Source organism: Bufo bufo, chromosome 5 (assembly GCF_905171765.1).
Source record: "Bufo bufo chromosome 5, aBufBuf1.1, whole genome shotgun sequence".
Taxonomy (NCBI): domain Eukaryota; kingdom Metazoa; phylum Chordata; class Amphibia; order Anura; family Bufonidae; genus Bufo; species Bufo bufo.
The window spans coordinates 535,763,092-535,785,747 of record NC_053393.1 but is presented as its reverse complement, the minus strand read 5'-3'; the positions used below and the strand labels follow the sequence as shown (position 1 = coordinate 535,785,747).

Below are 22,656 nucleotides of genomic sequence, written 5' to 3'. Positions count from 1 at the left end.
CCATTGACTTACATTGCAAGCAGCGTTCAGGTGTCCGCTCGCTGAGCGGAGGCTGAACGCTGCCAGACTGATGCATTCTGAGCGGATCCGCGTCCACTCAGAATGCAATAGGGCTGGACGGTGCGTTCGGGGGCCGCTTGTGAGCCCCTTCAAACGGAGCTCATGAGCGGACACCCGAACGCTAGTGTGAAAGTAGCCTAAGATATAGAAAGTATAATCGTATAAGTGCATTATATATAAGTATATTCATGGCATCTATTATAGAAATAGCTGAATTTCATGTATAGTCTAAATATGTAGGTTACTCTGTCAGTCTGGGGAGTTAATCATTTCAGTCTCAGGTGTTGTTTCAGGAGAATTGTAGAGAGAGATCGTGAACAAATAGTGCATCTCCACTTTAAGACAATAGACCAAAATATCACCAGAAATTGGTCTCTCCCAATAATTAGAAAAGGGACTTTATAGTATCTGTCTTAATTAGATGGGTTTAGTCCTGGATTTAGAAATAGAATGGATGTCTGGTGGAGTTGTATACTCCGGTGTCTGTGTGAATAGAGGGCTAACTCTTCAAACACATTCTTATTTGCTTCTATTATTAGGAAAAGTTGTCCCAAAGATTAGGTCAAAAGTCAATCTGGTTTTTCTCTCTTTTTAGAAAAATATAAGAATTAGCTGTACTGGTAAAATGTACTCATAGATCTCCCATGTCATCTAGTGGTCGAGTAAAATAAAGATATGAATTCCGAAATAGGTGGGTGGAGGTATAAGCTGATGTCACTAGTCCATGATGAAACCTGACCAGTCCCATTTTGAATGGGATAAAAAGGGCAGCATGAGCTGATAAGGGGGGAATCTTCCTGACTGACTATCTCATTGAGGCCATCCATCCAATCCATCCTATTTGATCCACTTACCTGAGGAAGCCATCTGACTAGAAATCCAGCTAGTAGAGGCCATCTTGAAAATTCTTTCGAGCCAAATATCACACCCCGAGAGGAGATAGGACTCCACTGAATTATAGTCCTGAATATTGCAACTGATTTCTGTTAGCCGATACCCTGGTATAGTATAAACTTAGGGCTCTTTCACACTTGCGTTGTTCTTTTCCGGCATAGAGTTCCGTCGTCGGGGCTCTATGCCGGAAGAATCCTGATCAGGATTATCCCCATGCATTCTGAATGGAGAGAAATCCGTTCAGGATGCATCAGGATGTCTTCAGTTCCGGACTGGAACGTTTTTTGGCGGGAGAAAATACCGCAGCATGCTGCGCTTTTTGCCCCGGTCAAAAATACTGAACACTTGCCACAAGGCCGGATCCGGAATTAATGCCCATTAAAAGGCATTAATCCGGATCCGGCCTTAAGCTAAACGTCGTTTCGGCGCATTACCGGATCCGACGTTTAGCTTTTTCTGAATGGTTACCATGGCTGCCAGGACGCTAAAGTCCTGTCTGCCATGGTAAAGTGTAGTGGGGAGCGGGGGAGCAGTATACTTACCGTCTGTGCGGCTCCCGGGGCGCTTCAAAGTGACGTCAGGGCGCCCCACGCGCATGGGGCGCTCTGACGTCATTCTGGAGCGCCCCGGGAGCCGCACGGACGGTAAGTATACTGCTCCCCCGCTCCCCACTACTACTATGGCAACCAGGACTTTAATAGCCTCCTGGCTGCCATAGTAACACTGAACGCATTTTGAAGACGGATCCGTCTTCAAATGCTTTCAGTTCACTTGCGTTGTTACGGATCCGGCGGGCAACTCCGGCAAATGGAGTACACGACGGATCCGGACAACGCAAGTGTGAAAGAGGCCTTACCTATATTTTATAGGAGAATATTTATATATATATTGATTTATTTTTTCAATTAACCATACTTTGTTTATAGTATCTGTTTTGGAATAAGGCTGGGGTGTAACTGCAGTACCCTTCTAACCTTGCTCCAATCCAAGGAGATTGTAAATATACTGGTGAGAACACGGTATCATCTCCAAGGAACAGAGTTCAGTTCTAGGCCGGTATGGTTGATCATCTATATATATCTATATAGACAAAAGATGAAATGTGGTATAAACCAGATTTGGCTTTAGAATGATATCTGTCGGCTGAGAGAAATCAGGTATCAAATTGCTTCAAATATAATTGGTGGGATTGTCATAATAAGGCATTGTAGGGGAGATATATATATATATATACACTCCAGATTACCTGGGCTTTCTTAAAAATTTGCCTATCGTTGATTGAATTTCATTTGTCACCAATTATTTTATATATTAGTTTGCACTGTATTATTGTTATTTAATAAATATATATTTTGATTTACCACTGCCTTCTTTTTGTCGTCTAACTTAGCGCAGATCGCGAGCTCTCTTTAGCTTGGTATTTATGAGAATAGGTCAGAATCTCCTCCTTTACAGATTCTAATTTATTCGCATAAATAATATAGACTGTTAATCGGAGATAGCATAAATATTTTCCGACAGGGTTTTTATGTTCTCCTTGTGCTTTGCCTGGGTTCTCTGGTTTCCTCCCACACTCCAAAGACATAAAGATAGGGAACTTAGATTGTGAGCTCCACTGGGGGACAGCAAGTGATGATAATGTCTGAAAAGCGCTGCGGAATATGTCAACGATATACAGTACAAGTGCATAAAATAATAGCTGTTCCCAATCAATGCCCTGAAACCCTGCCCTTAACCTAGGGAAATTAGCCCTTTTTAAAATTTTAGGTTTTTGCTCTCCCAGCCACAGTTTTCTTTTTATAGTTCAGGAGGAATATAATTATATTGTGGTCAATATAAAACCCAATATAGCCGTCACCATGGCATCTGGAGACTAAGACAGCTTAAGTGATACCTCTAGAGTCGTGTGCCCAGCTGTGCAAAAGTGAGGCATGCCAAGAAGGATTTGCCATTCAGTATATAGTGAATGTGAGTTTACAGCAGGTAAAAAATGTATGCACACAGGAGAATAGTGAGTGCAGCTCTGGAGTATAATACAGGATGTAATTCAGGATCAGTACAGGATAAGTAATGTAATGTATGTACACAGTGACTGCACCAGCAGAATAGTGAGTGCAGCTCTGGAGTATAATACAGGATGTAACTCAGGATCAGTACAGGATAAGTAATGTAATGTATGTACACAGTGACTGCACCAGCAGAATAGTGAGTGCAGCTCTGGAGTATAATACAGGATGTAACTCAGGATCAGTACAGGATAAGTAATGTAATGTATGTACACAGTGACTGCACCAGCAGAATAGTGAGTGCAGCTCTGGAGTATAATACAGGATGTAACTCAGGATCAGTACAGGATAAGTAATGTATGTACACAGTGACTCCACCAGCAGAATAGTGAGTGCAGCTCTGGAGTATAATACAGGATGTAACTCAGGATCAGTACAGGATAAGTAATGTAATGTATGTACACAGTGACTCCACCAGCAGAATAGTGAGTGCAGCTCTGGAGTATAATACAGGATGTAACTCAGGATCAGTACAGGATAAGTAATGTAATGTAATGTATGTACACAGTGACTGCACCAGCAGAATAGTGAGTGCAGCTCTGGAGTATAATACAGGATGTAACTCAGGATCAGTACAGGATAAGTAATGTATGTACACAGTGACTGCACCAGCAGAATAGTGAGTGCAGCTCTGGAGTATAATACAGGATGTAACTCAGGATCAGTACAGGATAAGTAATGTATGTACACAGTGACTGCACCAGCAGAATAGTGAGTGCAGCTCTGAAATAAAATGCAGGACCAGTACAGGATAAGTAATGTATGCACACAGTGACTGCACCAGAAGTATAGTGAGTGCAGCTCTGGAGTATAATACAGGATGTAACTCAGGATCAGTAAGGGATAAGTAATGTAATGTATGTACACAGTGACTTCACCAGCAGACTAGTGAGTGCAGCTCTGGAGTATATAATAAAGGCTGTGACTCAACTATCTATTTAGCCATTTGAAGTTCCAGCACATACTGTACACTTAGGCTACTTTCACACCCGGGTTTTTGCTGGATCCGTCATGGATCAGCAAAAACGCTTCCGTTATGAGAATACAACCGTCTGCATCCATTATGAACAGATCCGGTTGTATTATCTCTAAAATATCCATGACGGATCAGTCTCTAAAACCATTCTAAATCAATATGGGAAGGATCAGATTTGTTGTGTCAGAGAAAACAGATCCATCTCCATGGACTTACATCATGTGCCAGGACGGATACGTCACTAAAAAACACTGCTTGCAGCGTTATTCTGTCCGTGATGGGAAAGCGCAACCAAACAGAACAGAATGCATTCTGGGGCACTCCGTTCCCTTCTGTTCAGTTTTGTCCCCATTGACAATGAATGAGCACAAAACAGAAGCTTTTTCCTCCACTGTTGAGGAACTCTGACCCCAAACACGTAAGCTAAAGATACAAATACACCATGAAATGACCTTTTATGGACAGCGAGGTGCAGACACGGCTGAGTGTCAGGCCCTTCTGGTACATTTACATAAAGTGTTTATTAGGTCTTTCCATAATTAATAAGGGCTCATCCGGAGCCGTGAACAAGTTCTGGGATACTGTGGCCCATACTAGACAGTGCAGAGCCGCGTTCCTATTAGCACGCGGTACATCTGTTAGCAGGTAGCGCTGTCTGTGTTGACATGTAACGCTTACTTTCAATGAGTTTACCAGTGTCTGTTGCTCGCGCTCCTGCACCTGTTTTTTTTCCCCTTAGGGTCTTCTGGGAGGTGGAATATCTGAAAACCAACATTGCGCTTCAAACTCTGACAAGGTGCGTTTGTAAGCACAAATATAGATAATGAAATCTCTCTTGGATGCCAGGACACGGCACAGCAAATGCGAGAAATAAAACTACACAAACTTATGTGGGCCACGACTGAAGCAGATATGCAGCCTTCCCTCCTTTTCCCATAGGTACAAGAGTCACCTGATAATCCTCTCTTTCTCACCGGAGATTTTGCTCCTTGGACCATATGGCCATTCAGTTCTCAAAGTAATCGAAATTATCTCTTTATATACTGACAGTGCTGAGCCTGTGCTTATACGGAGCAGCAAATGAGAATAAGCCGAGGTGCAGTGTAAAGCAGAGAGTATTGAAAATGCCACAGGGGTAGACCTTAGACTACTTTAAAGCATCCCTGAGTTTTCAAAAAAAAAGTTTGCATAATGCTTTTGCTGTGAAGGAATGTCTTTTTGGGGGTTCCCTAATGTCTTTTTCAGCTGCACAGCTAGATGCATTTCTCTCACAAGCAAGGGGTGTCTCCTTCTGCGGAATTTGCCAGTACTGTACTGCTGTGACGTCCTTTCCCTTAATTCTCACTATGTCTGTTTTCAGCTCTGAAGCTCACAAAACAGATAAGGGGAGGGGGAAAATAACACGTACAGAAAGGCAGAGTAAAAGCAGTTGTTTTATCAGGCTCGGAATTTCAGTTAGCCCCCTCTTCCTGTGAGCCGTCTTCTGTGTCTCTTAGTAGGGACGGATCTTGCTTGACAACAGGCAGTGGACTGCAAATTCGGTGGAAGTGACACCCCTAGTAGTTTTTACAGCTTTTTTTCAGGTGAATGCAGGCAGATTATTTAAATTAAGTGATTTGTAAATTTGCTATTTACACCAATCTCTATTAAATGAACTTCTGTGACAGTACAGTGACACTTTAAGCAATGCATAATGTATTGTCAGCAGAATAAGGTGGATTAGGCTCATTCGTTTTAGCTTCTGGTCTGTCTGTATAAGCTGTACAGCAGGGAATGTGCATTATGTCAGCAGCTATGTATTGGAAGTATTGAAGTCAATAGTCTAACTGCAGGCTTCAGGAAGTTAAAGGGGTTGGTCCATCTCATACATTGGGGGCATATCGCTAGGATATGCCCCAATGTCTGGTAGGTGTGGGTCCCACCTCTGGCATCTCCAGCAAAGTGAAGGAGGGCGGATTGCAGATCGCGCATGCGCTGTCAACCTTCATTTATTTTTATGGGAATAGATGGGCTATTTTTGAAAGTCCCACAAAAATAAATGGGTAGCACAACCTGCAAGCGTGGCCTCGGCTCCGTTCACTTCTATGGGGCTGAAGGAAATAGCCCTGGGCTACTTTCTGAAGTCCCATAGAAATGAGTGGAGGGCCAACGTGCACGAGCAGTCTTCTCTTCTTCACTTTGCAGGCCCCCTTCTAGAGATGGGTGCGGGTCTCAGAAGTGGGAGCTGCACCTATCAGACATTGGGGACATATCCTAGCGATATGTATGAGATGGGTCAACCTCTTTAAGGGTTATAGCCCCTCTCCCAGAGAACAGGCCAGCTTCATACAGAGCCCCCATCAATGTGTACAGTGTTATTATTCTGTCTTATCTTGCCCCCCCCCCCCCAGCAGCCATATGTGACTCAAAACCCTGCCTGCTAACTATGAGATGACTCTGCTGGTTCTGACCCAGTCTATAAAGCAAATTCAATCCATATAAGGCGTCATGCGGCTCCTTGATCTGTGTCTTGGCCAACATGAGCAACTACCCCTGCCTGGGGGGATCTCCATGAAGAAAGAAAAGGGAAGACATGGACTTTGTACAAACAAGCTCAGCCGATATACTGTACAAGATGTGACAGACCAAGCATCATTTTTAGTAAAATCCTCAGACTCAAATAGAGACTTCCCTTTTAAGAGTTACAAATTCATCTTACAAACAACCCCTGTCATGACACCTCACCCCTCTCCGCAGGAGCAGCAGATGTGATCAATCTGCACGCTACAGCTGGCCATACTCTTTAGTAATATGGATTTCCAGATGAAGGCAAAGCCGATTAATTTCACTTAAAATTGAAATTAGGTGTAATTAATTCGCTATATGTACGGCAAAGCTGCGGTCGAGCGATTCCGTTTTATTGTTATTGATTTTACACCAGAAACACGGCAAAAAAAATATATAAACTATTTCAGCTCTATGAACATATAAAGTAGATTAATGGTTCTGCTATAGGATAAAATACCAGTCAGCAAGATCGAGATGTCTTCATTTAAAGGGACAGTCACACCAATATATATATATATACACATGCTGAAATTAGTGGGGAAAACTATTTTACGCAGTCCCATAGAAGTGGATCACACCAGGGGCTTTGCTAGGTTACAACATTCGGGGCCTGGGCCCCTGATGTTTTGTCCCTGGCCCCGAATGTGGAATATAACTACAGGGGGCACTGCAAATCCAGGGGACATTATAGGCGTCTTATTACTACTGGGGACTCTATAGGAGGGACTTATAGAGCTGCCTTATTTCTACCAAGAGCACTATGGGGGCCTTATTACTACTGAGGGGTCTGTAGGGAGCTTTATTACCACTGGGGGAACAATAGGGGGCCTTATTTCTACTGGGGGCTCTGTGAGGGTATTATTAATGCTGGAGGGCTCTTCTACTAATGGGGGCACTCTTGGGGAGCGATATCACTGTTGGGGGCAGTATTACTAATGGAGGCATTCTAGACGGGAATTACTATTGGTGGGACCTTGATGAGCACTATTACTATGGGGACTATTTGTATAGCAGTCATTTTTGTTTAAAGGATAGTATTTGAGGGTATAGGGGGGCACAGCGAGCGGCTGGACAACACTGTGGGGGCTCCAGGTTGTTGGATGATGATAGAAATGTAAGGAAGCTAAGATGTCCGTGTGTCACACTCTGTAGAGACGAGACGGCTGAGAAAAGTTGTACGGACCAAATGGAGAAGATGATGACAGAGAAGATCTACATTCGAGGAGACGTCACCTGGAGGCCCTGGATGTGACAGGTATGTGCTGCTGTATAGCGAGTACAGCAAAATGCAGGGGGAGGGGGGGGGGAGACATAGAACTGGGCCATATTCATTGGGGCTTGGGCCCCGGATCTTTTGAGACCCTAGCAACGCCCCTGGGTCACACATTCGCAGCACTTTGGGGGAAGTTTATCAAATCTGGAGTTTCCATACACTGGAGTTTAATAAATAAATCGGTCGCATCTCTGGCGCTCCGTACACCAGAAACTCAGATTTTCGTCGGCCAGGGGGCTTGGTGTAAACTTGAACTATAACCGACGCCAGTTTCTGGTGCAAGTTATAGTAAATCCGGTGGGCTGTGATAGGCCCCGTCCCCTCTTGCTATGCTCCACCCTTTTAAGATCAAAAAGTTGCAAGTTATAGCAAATATGGTGTGCGCCATAAATTGCAATTTGTTTATAAATCTCCACAAATATGTCTCATATGAGATTACAAAAAAAATATAAAAATCTATGGAGGACACATCCCTTTTACTTTTTTCAGTTTTCCACAGTTAAAGTGACATACAAAGAGCCGCCACATCAACAGCCCCATGGCGACATTAGGATCCCGCAGCTCCGCCATGCCGTGGGGTGTCACCACACATTGTGGCTGCCGCTAATCACTATACAGAGCGCTATGTAGCTGGGAAGAGAGAAGACAGAAGCGATTATAAACCACCTTTGTCACGGGCGCTCAACCTGCTTTTTCCAGAATTGTAGGAGCTTTAACACAGAGCAGGATTAAAGGGGTTCTCCAGGCTTTTAATATCGATGACCTATTCTCAGGATAGGTTATCAATATCATATCGGTGGGGGTCTGACACCCGGGACCACCGCTGATCAGCTGTATGAAGGGAAGGCACGCTCAGTGCCATCTCCCTTTTCTCTTCCTTCTATGTCTATGGCGCACGCTAGGGCTGGGCGATATGGCCTAAACTCTATATCACGATATAATTTGAAGCATGTGCGATATAACGATATATTATTTTCTTCTGTATGTATACAAATTACAAAACGCCATCAGCCTCATGCCATCGCCACCATCATCATGTCCCCCAGCCAGCGCCATCAGCCCCATGCCATAGCCATCCACCCCCCGGTAGATTCGGGCCCCTGCTACTTACCTTTCCTGCACGGCTGGCTGATGGAGTCTGCAGAAGACGGGCCACGTCTTCTCCCAGCATGCACTGGGAGGGACCTGACGTCACACACAGCGTCAGCCAGCGCGGTGCAGAGTCGGGAGGCCACGGAGGGGTGAGTGAGAAGCTTCTTCAATTCATTACGGCTCTGTGGTTATCTATCACGATATGGCGACATAACAAAAAACTATATCGTTGGCCGAACTGATGATGATATCATCATATATCGTTTATATCGCCCACCCCTAGCGCGCGCCTTCCCTTCATACAGCTGATCGGCGGGGGTCCCGGATGTTGACCTACCCTGAGGACGTACTTGTGAGAAACTTGGTTGTTATTCGGTTAAAGTTGCCCTGTCACCCTACAGATGCTTTTGCTTGGCTGTGGGGGCCTTACAAACCCCAAAATCACAGCCTCCCCAGTTGGACAGCCACTTACAGCTCTACCTTGTGACCTACTGATACTTACTGTGCCCCTTAAAGGGATCTTCTTGGGGTCTTGAGGCATGTCCTGCGACACAAACTTCACTGGTTCCTTTATCTGCCTTCTGGATCTCTTGGTTCCATTCGGTAAAGTTTCCATGGCAAAATCCGCTTCTATGTCGCTGCTACCGGCCTGGTCGCACTCCGAGCACTGCCTGCACAGGCAAAGGAAATCAGAAAATGTTTTTTTTCTCTCTTCTCGAGCACTTTTTTTTTTTTTTTTTAAATAAAACTTTGCATTGTAGAAAAATACAGAGAAAAACACCTAAAACGAATCTTTCAATGACCTGGAGTGTTGGCTATTGTTGTCCAGGGCTAAATTTCCCCTTTTTGGAACATTGCATTCTAAGGTTTATTTTTTATTTATTTGTTTTATCTGTTATCTTGGCCAAATATATATTTTTATATTTCTTAGTTTACCCTTTTTTTTTTTTTTATTAGTCTACCTAAATTTGCATTTCTTTTTTTATTTCTTAGTTTAGCCAACTTTAGTTTCTTTTGTGCTTTATGATTTAAAGAGAATCTGTCACCTAATTGTACTATATTTAACCCATTTCAGTGCTAACAAAATTAAAACCGTACTTTGTTAGCATTATCCTTATTTCTGAAAAATTAACTTTGGTATGCTAATGAGAAGCCTAAAGACGGGCATCAACGACTGTTCAGAGCCCAAGACCCCGCCTCCTCCAAGACCCCGCCTCCTCCAAGACCCCGCCTCCTCCAAGAACCCTCCTCCTCCAAGAGCCCAAGGACCCGCCTCCTCCAAGAGCCCAAGGACCCGCCTCCTCCAAGAGCCCAAGGACCCGCCTCCTCCAAGAGCCCAAGGACCCGCCTCCTCCAAGAGCCCAAGGACCCGCCTCCTCCAAGAGCCCAAGGACCCGCCTCCTCCAAGAGCCCAAGGACCCGCCTCCTCCAAGAGCCCAAGGACCCGCCTCCTCCAAAAGCCCAAGGACCCGCCTCCTCCAAGAGCCCAAGGACCCGCCTCCTCCAAGAGCCCAAGGACCCGCCTCCTCCAAGAGCCCAAGGACCGCCTCCTCCAAGAGCCCAAGGACCGCCTCCTCCAAGAGCCCAAGGACCGCCTCCTCCAAGAGCCCAAAACCGCCTCCTCCAAGAGCCCAAAACCGCCTCCTCCAAGAGCCCAAAACCGCCTCCTCCAAGAGCCCAAAACCGCCTCCTCCAAGAGCCCAAAACCGCCTCCTCCAAGAGCCCAAAACAGCCTCTTCAGTTGTTCCCAGTACCTCCTCTTTGCACCTTCCAGTCTGCCCCTCTTCTGCAATGTCACTATTTTCATTTACTTCTGCCTGCAAAGCAGGTGCTGTACCTACTGCGCGTCCGATGCCCACTGCAGGGAAGTGCGCAAGAGCAGGCAACTTCCTGGTCCATATGTAACTTCAATGAGACATGTGCTGATCATCAGACTCACAGTAGGTAGAGCCAACGCGTTGCAGGTGGAAGTGAATGAAAATTGTGATGTCGTAGAAGAGGTGGTCTTGGGTTCTTGGGAGGAAGCCATCTTGGGCTTTTGCAAGGAGGCGGCCTTGGGCACTTTGAACAGTTGTTGGCGCCCCGCTGGGCACTTTAGGTCTCATTAGCATAACAATCAAAGTTCATTTTCTGGAGTTCAGAAATAAAGATAATGCTAACAAAGGACGGTTTTAATTATGTTAGGTAGCATTACATTGCACTGCCATGGGTTAAGTACAGTAAGATTAGGTGAAAGACGCCCTTTAAAATTGCAGCAGATAAATTTCCATTTTGTAGGTCAGAAACGGGAAAAATATATAAATGTTTGACATTTTTTTCCATGTTGTTTTTTAAGGTAATTTACTCAAGCAATAGTGTTAACCTGTTGCATGATCTAACTCTCACAGTGATGTCACACGTGTGCACTGGATAACATATAGCACCAAAAATAAAAATCCTATTTTAGTTTTAGGTGCAGCTCTTTCTCCTAGTTTTGAATCTGTCCATACAAGTAACAACATTTTCAATGAAGGAGCAGTTGGGTCTCACCGCCTAAAGTTACAATAATAATAAAGTCACACTAAAACTAGTAATCCTGGAATAATAACTGAACAAGCCTGTGATATTTTCAGCAGTCGGGAGCTCGCAGGAAGCGAGAACTTTTACAAACTGCCATTTCACAAAAAAGAAAGTAAGTATAAAAGCTAAGAGGGTGTGGGTGACATTTCACCGCACATTTTATTGTAGGGAAATTGGACTTGAAATTCCTCAAGTGCTTAGATGGAAATGGACGTCAGCAATGTTAAGAAGTGACTGAGGACACAAGCCGAAGATCATTTCCTGACATGGAGACTAAAATGGTTTCAAATGCAAAAAAAATAAAATTATTTGCCACCCAAATTTTTAGACTGTGTAGAAGCCAGAATTCCAGAAATTATAATTTTTTTTTAGCCCTGTGTGGACTACATATCTGGCGCACAGCTAGTCTGCAGAGGGCTTCAGGCTAAAAAAAAAAAAAATAAACACTTGGGTGCCTACGGCTTCTACAGAAGGTCTCAAAATTTGGGAGGCAAATAAAAAATGTTGACACCATTTTAGACACCATCTACAGCCAGGGTCTATGGAAGAGAGCACATATCCTTCAACAAGCAGCAAAGGGGCAAAGGTAGAGAAAGACAGCCGGCAAGAGAGCGAGCGCACGACAGCCGGCAAGAGAGCGAGCGCACGACAGCCGGCAAGAGAGCGAGCGCACGACAGCCGGCAAGAGAGCGAGCGCACGACAGCCGGCAAGAGAGCGAGCGCACGACAGCCGGCAAGAGAGCGAGCGCACGACAGCCGGCAAGAGAGCGAGCGCACGACAGCCGGCAAGAGAGCGAGCGCACGACAGCCGGCAAGAGAGCGAGCGCACGACAGCCGGCAAGAGAGCGAGCGCACGACAGCCGGCAAGAGAGCGAGCGCACGACAGCCGGCAAGAGAGCGAGCGCACGACAGCCGGCAAGAGAGCGAGCGCACGACAGCCGGCAAGAGAGCGAGCGCACGACAGCCGGCAAGAGAGCGAGCGCACGACAGCCGGCAAGAGAGCGAGCGCACGACAGCCGGCAAGAGAGCGAGCGCACGACAGCCGGCAAGAGAGCGAGCGCACGACAGCCGGCAAGAGAGCGAGCGCACGACAGCCGGCAAGAGAGCGAGCGCACGACAGCCGGCAAGAGAGCGAGCGCACGACAGCCGGCAAGAGAGCGAGCGCACGACAGCCGGCAAGAGAGCGAGCGCACGACAGCCGGCAAGAGAGCGAGCGCACGACAGCCGGCAAGAGAGCGAGCGCACGACAGCCGGCAAGAGAGCGAGCGCACGACAGCCGGCAAGAGAGCGAGCGCACGACAGCCGGCAAGAGAGCGAGCGCACGACAGCCGGCAAGAGAGCGAGCGCACGACAGCCGGCAAGAGAGCGAGCGCACGACAGCTGGCAAGAGAGCGAGCGCACGACAGCCGGCAAGAGAGCGAGCGCACGACAGCCGGCAAGAGAGCGAGCGCACGACAGCCGGCAAGAGAGCGAGCGCGGGTGCAAAAAAGAAAAAGCAAGGTGCAGAAGACAACAAGCAATAGGGTAAAAGACAGGAAGCAAAAGAGAGTGACCAAAAGACAGCAAGCAAAAGTGACCGAAGATAGGAAGCAAGATAGAGTGACTGAAAGAGAGCAAACAAAAAAATGTGAACGGAAGAGAACAAGCTATGGCGAACAACTGACTAGAAGAAAGAGCTAGAGCGAGCAACCAGAAGAACAAGCTTGAACTAGTGACTGGATGAGCAGGTAAGAGCGACCAGGAGAGAAGGTGAGAGACCAGAGGGGGAACAGAGAGAAAGAGAGAAGAAAATATGAATTTAGGACCTTTGGAAAGTTTGCCAATAGACCCTATGGTGGCCATTAATGGCAGACATTCTGCATCTGTTATCTAAGAGACCAAGATTGCTGAGAAATGGTTGAATATCAAAAGGCATCATTCAAGAAGGTGACTCAGAATAATGATGGGAGTTTTTTTTAATGGTTTTATTTAATAGGGAACCTCTTCAGTCGGGGGCCATCCTGAATTAGAAAATAAAAAGAGGTCATCAATGCGGCTCCGTTTCACCAAAACCCTTCCCTCTCCGAGAACATTTGGACTAATTAAAAGCAAAGAGAATAAAATTAGCCAACCGTAACAACCAAGATGAAAGGAGCTTGTGCTTATAACCCAGGGCAAAGGCAGGTGGTAAGCCGAAAATGAAAGGCTTCAGAGTATGTGACCTACTCTACCTGGTCTCCCACCGGGAAAGGAGCCTCTTTGTCCTCCAAACAGATGACACTTAATGCTCCTTACAATTTACTTAAAAGGAAAGAAAAAAAAAAGAAAAAATACAGGCTTCCCGCTCCACTATTCTGGAGACACAGTGGGCCGGCAAAAAATGCACAAATAGAGGTTCATACAAGTCTAAAGATCTAAGTTCACATGTAGGAGTAAAGATCATAGATGTGATGTAGATGTCTGCGAGCCACCATCGGGGGAGGTAGGTGGCTACTGGACATCTCTGGCACCGGTTATCAGACTGAAACACTGAGCAACAAAGACACTAAAAAATGAGAGGCTGAACGAGAGCGGAAGAGAGTGAATGAGATAAATAGAAAAAGGCACTGAATGAGAGAAAGAGAAAGAGAAAGAGAAAGAGAGAGAGAGAGAGAGAGAGAGAGAGAGAAAAGGAGCCCCTGAACGAGAGAGAGAAAGAAAAGGAGCGCCTGAGAGAGAGAGAGAGAGAAAAAAGGAGCCCCTGAACGAGAGAGAGAGAGAGAGAGAGAGAGAGAAAAAAGGAGCCCCTGAACGAGAGAGAGAGAGAGAGAGAAAGAAAGGAAGAAAGAAAGAAAGAAATGAAAAAGGATGAGCGAGAGAGAGAGAGAGAGAGAGAGAGAGAGAGAGAGAGAAAGAGAAAGAAAGAAAGAAAGAAAGAAAGAAAAGGAACCCCTGAACAAGAGAGAGAGAGAGAGAGAAAAAAGAGCCCCTAAACGAGAAAGTGCCCCTAAATGAGAGAGAGAGAGAGAGAGAGAGAGAAAGAGCCCCTAAACGAGAGAGAGAGAGAGAAAGAACCCCTAAACGAGAAAGAGCCCCTAAACGAGAGAGAGAAAGAGCCCCTAAATGAGAAAAAGCCCCTGAATAAGAGAGAAAAAGAACCTGAACTAGAGAGAGAGAGAAAAAGAGCCCCTTAACAAGAGAGAGAGAAAGAGACCCTGAACGAGAGAGAGACCCTGAGCAAGAGAGAAAGAGAGACCCTGAACGAGAGAGAGAGAGAGAGAGAGAGAGAGAGAGAGAAAGGGAGCCCCTGAACAAGAGAGAGAGAGAGAGAGAGAGAGAGAGAAAGAAAAAGAGCCCCTAAACGAGAGAGCCCCTAAACGAGAAAGTGCCCCTAAATGAGAGAGAGAGAGAGAGAGAGAAAAAGAGCCCCTAAATGAGAGATAGAGAGAGAGAGAGAGAGAGAGAGAGAGAGAGAGAGAGAAAGAGCCCCTAAACGAGAGAGAGAGAAAGAGCCCCTAAATGAGAAAAAGCCCCTGAATAAGAGAGAAAAAGAACCTGAACAAGAGAGAGAGAGAAAAAGAGCCCCTTAACAAGAGAGAGACCCTGAGCAAGAGAGAAAGAAAGAGAGACCCTGAACGAGAGAGAGAGAAACAGAGACCTTGAATGAGAGAGAAAGAGAGAGACCCTGAATGAGAGAAAGAACGAACGACTGAACGAAATAGATAAAAGAGACTGAATGAGAGAGGAAGAGTAAGGCACTGAACAAGAGGCAGAGAAAGGTCTGAACGGGAAAGAGAAAGAACAAGAGAAAGAGACTCGGAACCAGAGAGAGAAAGAATCTGAACAAGAAAGAGACTCTGAATGATACAGACTCTGAACGAGAAAGAGATCCTAAATTAGAGAGACTGTAAATGAGAGACTGAGCGGGTCTCGTCAGCGGCAGCCTCAGATAGTAGCAGTAGTCCTCCTCCTTACTCATGTACGTTTTACCTACAGAAACCATGTTCCCTCTTGTATGACTGCTACAAGCAGCTACCTGTACTGATGCGGTCACTGGACGTTCTATCTGCTCTATAACAGACTGTCGCCTCATGTTAAACAGGCTTACATTAGATTGTGGACGGCATGGTGGCTCAGTGGCTAGCCCTGTTGCCACTGGGATCGAATCAGACCACGGAAAACATCTGCATGGAGTCTGTACGTTCTCCTGCGTTTTCGTCTGAGCTCTGGGGGCTCTAGCAGACTGACTAGTGAGCAGTGTCCCAATGCGGGAAAGCTGGCACAAGAAGGGGGTTACCCTTTAAAGAGACTTGAACAAAAAAAACACCACCAGGACTGTCTGCAGGTTGTGTGTGGTATTGCAGCTCAGGCCCATTCACTATAGCAAAGCTGAGTCGTAATAAAAGACAAAACCCATGGACTTGGAGCCGCCATTTCTAGTAGAAAGCAGCCATTTTTTTTTCTAAAACTGTACAACCCCATTACACAGAAATATGAGTAAAGGCCCACTTCACTCACCAGTAGCTGTTCTTGGTTTTCTTGGGCATTCTTGTAAGTGGGGGATCCAGGCACCCCAAGTGATAGTGCAGCTTGCAGGTGTCACACAGCAGGAGGAGATGCTGGTCATTGTTCTTCTTACATATTCCACAACTTGAAGTTAAAAAAAAAAAAAAAAAGGAGCTGAGAAATGCGTCAATCACAGGCGTCTGCCCTGCGGCCGTGAAAAAAAATTATCACAAGACTGGAGTAGCAGTGCAGAGCGCGCCGGCGCTCCCACAAACACATGTCCTGCTGCTCCGATTTAAAACATTAACCAGTTTTTCCGGAGTAAAATGAAATTGCAATGCTAATCAATCCAGGGATAACAATTACCTGTAGAGGATCGCCGGCAACAGCAGCGTCTTCTGCGTCCCCCCCTCTCGCTTACTGGGTCTTCTTTCTTTCGGCGCCCGGAGGATGACTGGCAGATTCGGCTTCTGTACCGGGAAAATAAATGATAAAATTATAGGATGTATTGGACCCTCTACACACTAAAATCTTAAATAAATCATTGACGAAGTTAATTTAAACGGATCCTCCCAAGATTAAATCTTACATTACTCTGTTAGAGCAGGCAAAGCGGAACAGGTTCGGAATCTGGAATCAAAGTAAAAAATGCTCCGGTGTCTAGATACTTGCAGCCACACACTTCCTTTGGCGCCCCCTGCTGTCTCGTACTTGTTATGGCGCCCCCTGCCGCGCAGTACTTGTTACGGCGCCCCCTGCCGTGCAGTACTTGTTACGGCACCCCCTGCCGCACAGTACTTGTTACGGCACCCCCTGCCGCACAGTACTTGTTACGGCACCCCTTGCCGCACAGTACTTGTTACAGCATCCCCTGCCGCACAGTACTTGTTACGGCACCCCTTGCCGCACAGTACTTGTTACGGCGCCCCCTTCCATCACATACATGTTATGGTGCCCTCTGAGAAGTTCTGAGAGAAATTTAAACAACAACAAGGGGTGCCATAGCATGAATATGACAGCAGGGGGCACCATAATAAATATGTAACGACAGGAGGCACCCTAACATTTATGTAACAGCAAGGAGCGCCATAACAAGCATGAAACAGAAGTGGATACCATAACATATATGTAACAGCAGGGGGCACTATAACAATTAAGAAACAGCAGGGGCACCGTAATATTTATGTAACATCATGAGGCACCATGACAAGTATGTAAGAGCAGGGGACACCATAACATGTACAGTATGTACGGAAGGGGGTGCCATAACATGTAGGCAACGGCGGGGGCCACCATAACATTTATGTAACAGTAGGGAACACTCTAATATTTGCAGAAGTCTCAAGAGGCACAACAGAGCTTTTCATTTTCTCACCCAATCTCTAATGAGAAACGAGGTGACCCTGCTCGCTCTGTCCCAGTCTACAAAACAAAGCTAACAAGTCCTAAGTTGGTGCGAGCGATGTATTACGTACTCCTAAAATTGTGCACTAATTTCAGTCTTGTTTTGCAACAGGTAGTAGTGATTTGCAAAAAAAATATGCATTGATGGGGGGGGGGTGTCAATGTACTTTATAATGGTGGCACAAACCTTAAACAGCTTTGCCCAGTATAATGACCTATCCACAATGCAGCTCAATTCAGTCTCTAAGGGACTGACAAAAAAAACAAACAAGTGTTGTCTTCAGCTATCTACGTCAGTCCCCTAGAGACAGAAAGGAGCAGAAGCACACAAGCTCAACCACAGCTAAATTCAAAAGGGGGGCATGGGATCCCTAGTTCTTGTGAGTGGAGAGCGCCACAGTGCTCATAAATTATGATTTTGAGAAAACTTCATTAATACTGAAGGGGTGACTCAACAGAGACAACCCCTGGGCGATCCGCTGATGGTACCAAGCCCTAATCCCCCCTCCCCCCCAAACAGCCTGCTGATTCTTCCGGGATTGGCTGCAACCATACAGATGGCGGCAGTCACTCAGATGAATGGCCAACCAAGTTATACAAGGAAAGCTCAAGTCAGCCAGAATGAGCGTCACTAAGATGCAAATATGCCCTGAAAATGTATCAAATCAGTCTGCATCACAAATGACCATGGAATGGAGGGGACTCTGCTCCTATTGACCCAATCTGAACAGCAAAGCTGACAAGCTGCAGAAACAAGTCAGCCTATTACATCTGTACTTTTTTTTTCCCCGAGTTTTCTTTCTATGTGAACAGTCACATAAAAAATACAAATTTTCGTTCTTTTTAAATTGTTTATAATAAAAACCTGACTGATATGATAAAAGGGCACCAGATTTGTACCTATGACACTGGCTGACCTGTTACATGTGCACTTGGCAGCTGAAGACATCCGTGTTGGTCCCATGTACATATGTGCCCTCATTGCTGAGAAAAGTGATGTTTTAATATATGCAAATGAACCTGTAGGAGCAACGGGGGTGTTGCCATTACACCTAGAGACTCCAACTGCTTCGCCCTCTGCCTTTTGACTGACAGGGCTAGGTGTGATGACGTTTATACTGCCTGGCTATTTCAATAAAAAGCGCAGAGGGCACAGCAGCTGCAGAGAGAGCAGAGCCTCTAGGTGTAACGTCAACGCCCCCGTTGCTCCTAGAGGCTCATTTGCATATAATAAAACATCATTTTTCTCAGCAATGAAGGCACATCTGAACATGGGACCAACAAAGATGCCTTAAGGTGCCAAGTGCACATGTAACCGGTCAGCCAGTGTCATAGGTACAAAACTGCTGACAGATGCCCTTTAAATTTTCCCTTACATGCTTTCCTTAAACAATGCTCTTTGGTAGAGCAAAAAAAAAAAAACATGAAGGTGAAGTAAACAGCAACTCACAGGAATAATAGGAAAGAAGCAAAAATAAATACGAAAATAAAATTACTAAAATATATAAAATTATGATTTGGCCTAGAAATGAGCCCGCAGCGACTCTCCGCTTTGCCTGACAAAAGAATAGTGAAGCGGTTTCTTGTGTTCGGCGTCCTCGCTCCATCAGAGCTCTATAGGTTAATTAGAAACATTATCTTATTGGACCAAGCTCTCTACAAAGCAGACGAGATTCTCTTTGGGTTTGCAATAATCTGTTGTATGCAAGCTTCTCAGACAGCAGCCATCTATCAAAGTCATTTCTCGAGGGCCCCGTGGGTCTACATCTGTTCAACCAACTGGAAAAAAAAATGGCATGCAAGCTGTGCAAATGAATTCTGCTCCTGCCACTATCATTACAGACACACGCACTCAAGCAGTCGTCTTGTATAGGGACAAAAGAAACTCTTGCATATGTGTATAATGATAGCCGACCAGCTACATTTTAACCACTTTGATCCTACGGAATAAAACACCTCTAAACAATGCTGCGAGAGGGAGGAGGGAGGTGCCGCTAAGTAAAGATGGGAAATGAGGAGCTCCTCTTTTCCACTTTATAAATAACCATTTTTTGGGGCCCTGATTCCCCCCCCCCCAATTACATGAACAAGTTACCTAGACAGAAAGTCGTCCCCGCTCTACGGGTCATATGTAGGGACAGGGAGACCTACTTAGAGTCACGTGATTGGGTCACAAACTGCACATGGCCACCAGAGGGAGAAGGAGAAGTCATGCAAGAGAAATCTGCACCGGCAGGCTTCGAGGCTCTAGTCTGACCACCTCATATTTGAAACAAGTGTTCACTGACAACAAGAAGAGATCTTGGAAATGGTGAGCAACTGAAACATAGTAGACAACTCAAACGTGACTTCTGCAACCCAGAAGATTAAAGCTGCTTTTGGGTCACACGTTACTCCTGTAGAAGAAGAAATGTGGTATTACAAGCCAGCCATTCCACAGGTATGTGAATGAGTGTCCAAGTAATGCCCGGATGGCAGCAGGCCCCTGCTCTAGCAGACCAGGTCTGCTGGAGCAGGAGCAGCTCTGAGACGTCCATAGGCACTAATGGGCCAAGTAGGAGGGAGCAGACTTGATGAGGAGACCCTATAACACAGATAGAACATGCTCAGGGTTTCCTGTCGAAGGGGGAGACAGTGAAGCTGTAAAGGTGCACGCCATCAAATCAGGCTCCTTTGTGCAGAATGGGATGAGGAGAAAAAAAGAATATATAAAAAAATAATCTCTCCTTGGCTCCATGAACAGTACCTTACCAAATCTCTAGTGTTCAGAACTAGAGATGAGCGAATTTCCGCTTAAGAAATTTGTTCACACTTTGTTTGGTGGTTAAAGGTGAATTGCGTTATGGATTTCGTTACCACGGACCAAAACGCAATTCTATGACGGAATGCATAACGGAATGCCTTTAGAAGCATTCCGTTATTCATTCCGTCATAATAGAAGACTATGGGCTGCAAAACGGATCTGTCCAGTTTCCGTTATGCGGGGTAGTCCTCTCCTGCGTAACGGAAACAGGACGGATCCGTTATGCAGCCCATAGACTTCTATTATGATGGAATGAATATGCATTCCGTCATAGAATTGCATTATGGTCCGTGGTAACGGAATCCATAACGCAATTTACCTTTCAATATGAAATTCGCTCATCTCTAGTATGTACTATTCAGAACATAACTTGTTTTTATACCGTCATATGTCGGCACAGCTCCCCTTTAAAGCCAGGCCTTTCAGCCTGATGCAACCTTCTCCTCCAGTTTCCCTCATCAGACCTGATGAATGCAAAGTATTCTTGTTGGTGACTGTAATTATCAGAAAAGCTGCTCAGTAAGGAGAAGACCTGTGGCCAACATAGAAGAAGCCAAATTGGCATGACCGACGGGATTTCACACCAGCTGATTAAATCAATGGAAAGGCTGAGCACAGAAATGTCAGAACGACTTCAAGTCATCTTTTTTTCTCTCTATCAAAAAAAGTCTCAGGAGACGACTCCATGTGATTTCTTCTGTAACACTCAGCTGAAGAGATCACTAGCAACAGATGATTTATACCGAACTAATGAGTCTACACCAGGAAGACCAAAAGAAGGATGGTGAAAACTGTAGAAGTTATATTCCTGTACATAGGAGGCAGTATTATAGTAGTTATATTCCTGTACATAGGAGGCAGTATTATAGTAGTTATATTCTTGTACATAGGAGGCAGTATTATAGTAGTTATATTCTTGTACATAGAAGCAGTATTATAGTAGTTATATTCTTGTACATAGGGGAAATAATATAGTAGTTATATTCTTGTACATAGGAGCAGTATTATAGTAATTATATTCTTGTACATAGGAGCAGTATTATAGTAATTATATTCTTGTACATAGGAGCAGTATTATAGAATGTATATTCCTGTACATAGAAGCAGTATTATAGTAGTTATATTCTTGTACATAGGAGGCAGTATTATAGTAGTTATATTCCTGTACATAGGAGCAGTATTATAGTAGTTATATTCTTGTACATAGGAGCAGTGTTATAGTAGTTATATTCTTGTACATAGGAGGCTGTATTATAGTAGTTATATTCTTGTACATAGGAGCAGTATTATAGTAGTTATATTCTTGTACATAGAAGCAGTATTATAGTAGTTATATTCTTGTACATAGGAGCAGTATTATAGAAGGTATATTCCTGTACATAGGAGCAGTATTATAGTAGTTATATTCTTGTACATAGAAGCAGTATTATAGTAGTTACATTCTTGTACATAGAAGACAGTATTATAGTAGTTATATTCTTGTACATAGGAGTCCGTATTATAGAAGGTATATTCCTGTACATAGGAGCAGTATTATAGTAGTTATATTCTTGTACATAGGAGCAGTATTATAGTAGTTATATTCTTGTACATAGGAGGCAGTATTATAGTAGTTATATTCTTGTACATAGGAGGCAGTATTATAGTAGTTATATTCTTGTACATAGGAGCAGTATTATAGTAGTTATATTCTTGTACATAGCAGTATTATAGTAGTTATATTCATGTATATAGGAGCAGTATTATAGTAGTTATATTCTTGTACATAGGAGCAGTATTATAGTAGTTATATTCTTGTACATAGAAGCAGTATTATAGTAGTTATATTCTTGCACATAGGAGCAGTATTATAGTAATTATATTCTTGTACATAGGAGCAGTATTATAGTAGTTATATTCTTGTACATAGGAGCAGTATTATAGTAGTTATATTCTTGTACATAGGAGCAGTATTATAGTAGTTATATTCTTGTACATAGGAGCAGTATTATAGTAGTTATATTCTTGTACATAGGAGCAGTATTATAGTAGTTATATTCTTGTACATAGGAGCAGTATTATAATAGTTATATTCTTATACATAGGAGCAGTATTATAGTAGTTATATTCTTGTACATATGGAGCAGTATTATAGTAGTTATATTCTTGTACATAGGAGCAGTATTATAGTAGTTATATTCTTGTACATAGGAGCAGTATTATAGTAGTTATATTCTTGTACATATGGAGCAGTATTATAGTAGTTATATTCTTGTACATAGAGCAGTATTATAGTAGTTATATTCTTGTACATAGGAGGCAGTATTATAATAGTAATATTACATTCTTTTACATATGGACATTATTCTATTAGTTAAATAACTTTTGTCTACACAGTGAGTATGGCTATTTTGGTGGAAGGAATTTACAAGTTAGCAATAATATAAAATACATGTCCTAACAGTGCCAAACATGGTACCAATAGTACCAGCTGCAGCATATACACAAAACCACCTATAAAACAGATCTGCCTAGTTAT

The 22,656-nt window shown here is 44.3% G+C and overlaps 1 protein-coding gene across 8 annotated transcripts in view; it reads right to left on the bottom strand.

The window, feature by feature from the left end:
• The window catches only part of PHF14 (PHD finger protein 14), a 228,419-nt gene that overhangs the window by 141,498 nt on the left and 64,265 nt on the right, over positions 1-22,656 (bottom strand). For all 8 annotated transcript variants that reach the window (XR_005778875.1, XM_040431267.1, XM_040431269.1 and 5 more), the window contains 3 exons: positions 16,298-16,401; positions 15,944-16,075; positions 9,411-9,579 (listed from right to left, as the gene is read on the bottom strand). Coding sequence is in view for 7 of the 8 variants with exons in the window: in XM_040431267.1 (XP_040287201.1) it covers positions 9,411-9,579; positions 15,944-16,075; positions 16,298-16,401 (405 nt within the window). In the remaining variant the exon portion in view is untranslated. The remainder of the gene's footprint in view (positions 1-9,410; positions 9,580-15,943; positions 16,076-16,297; positions 16,402-22,656) is intronic.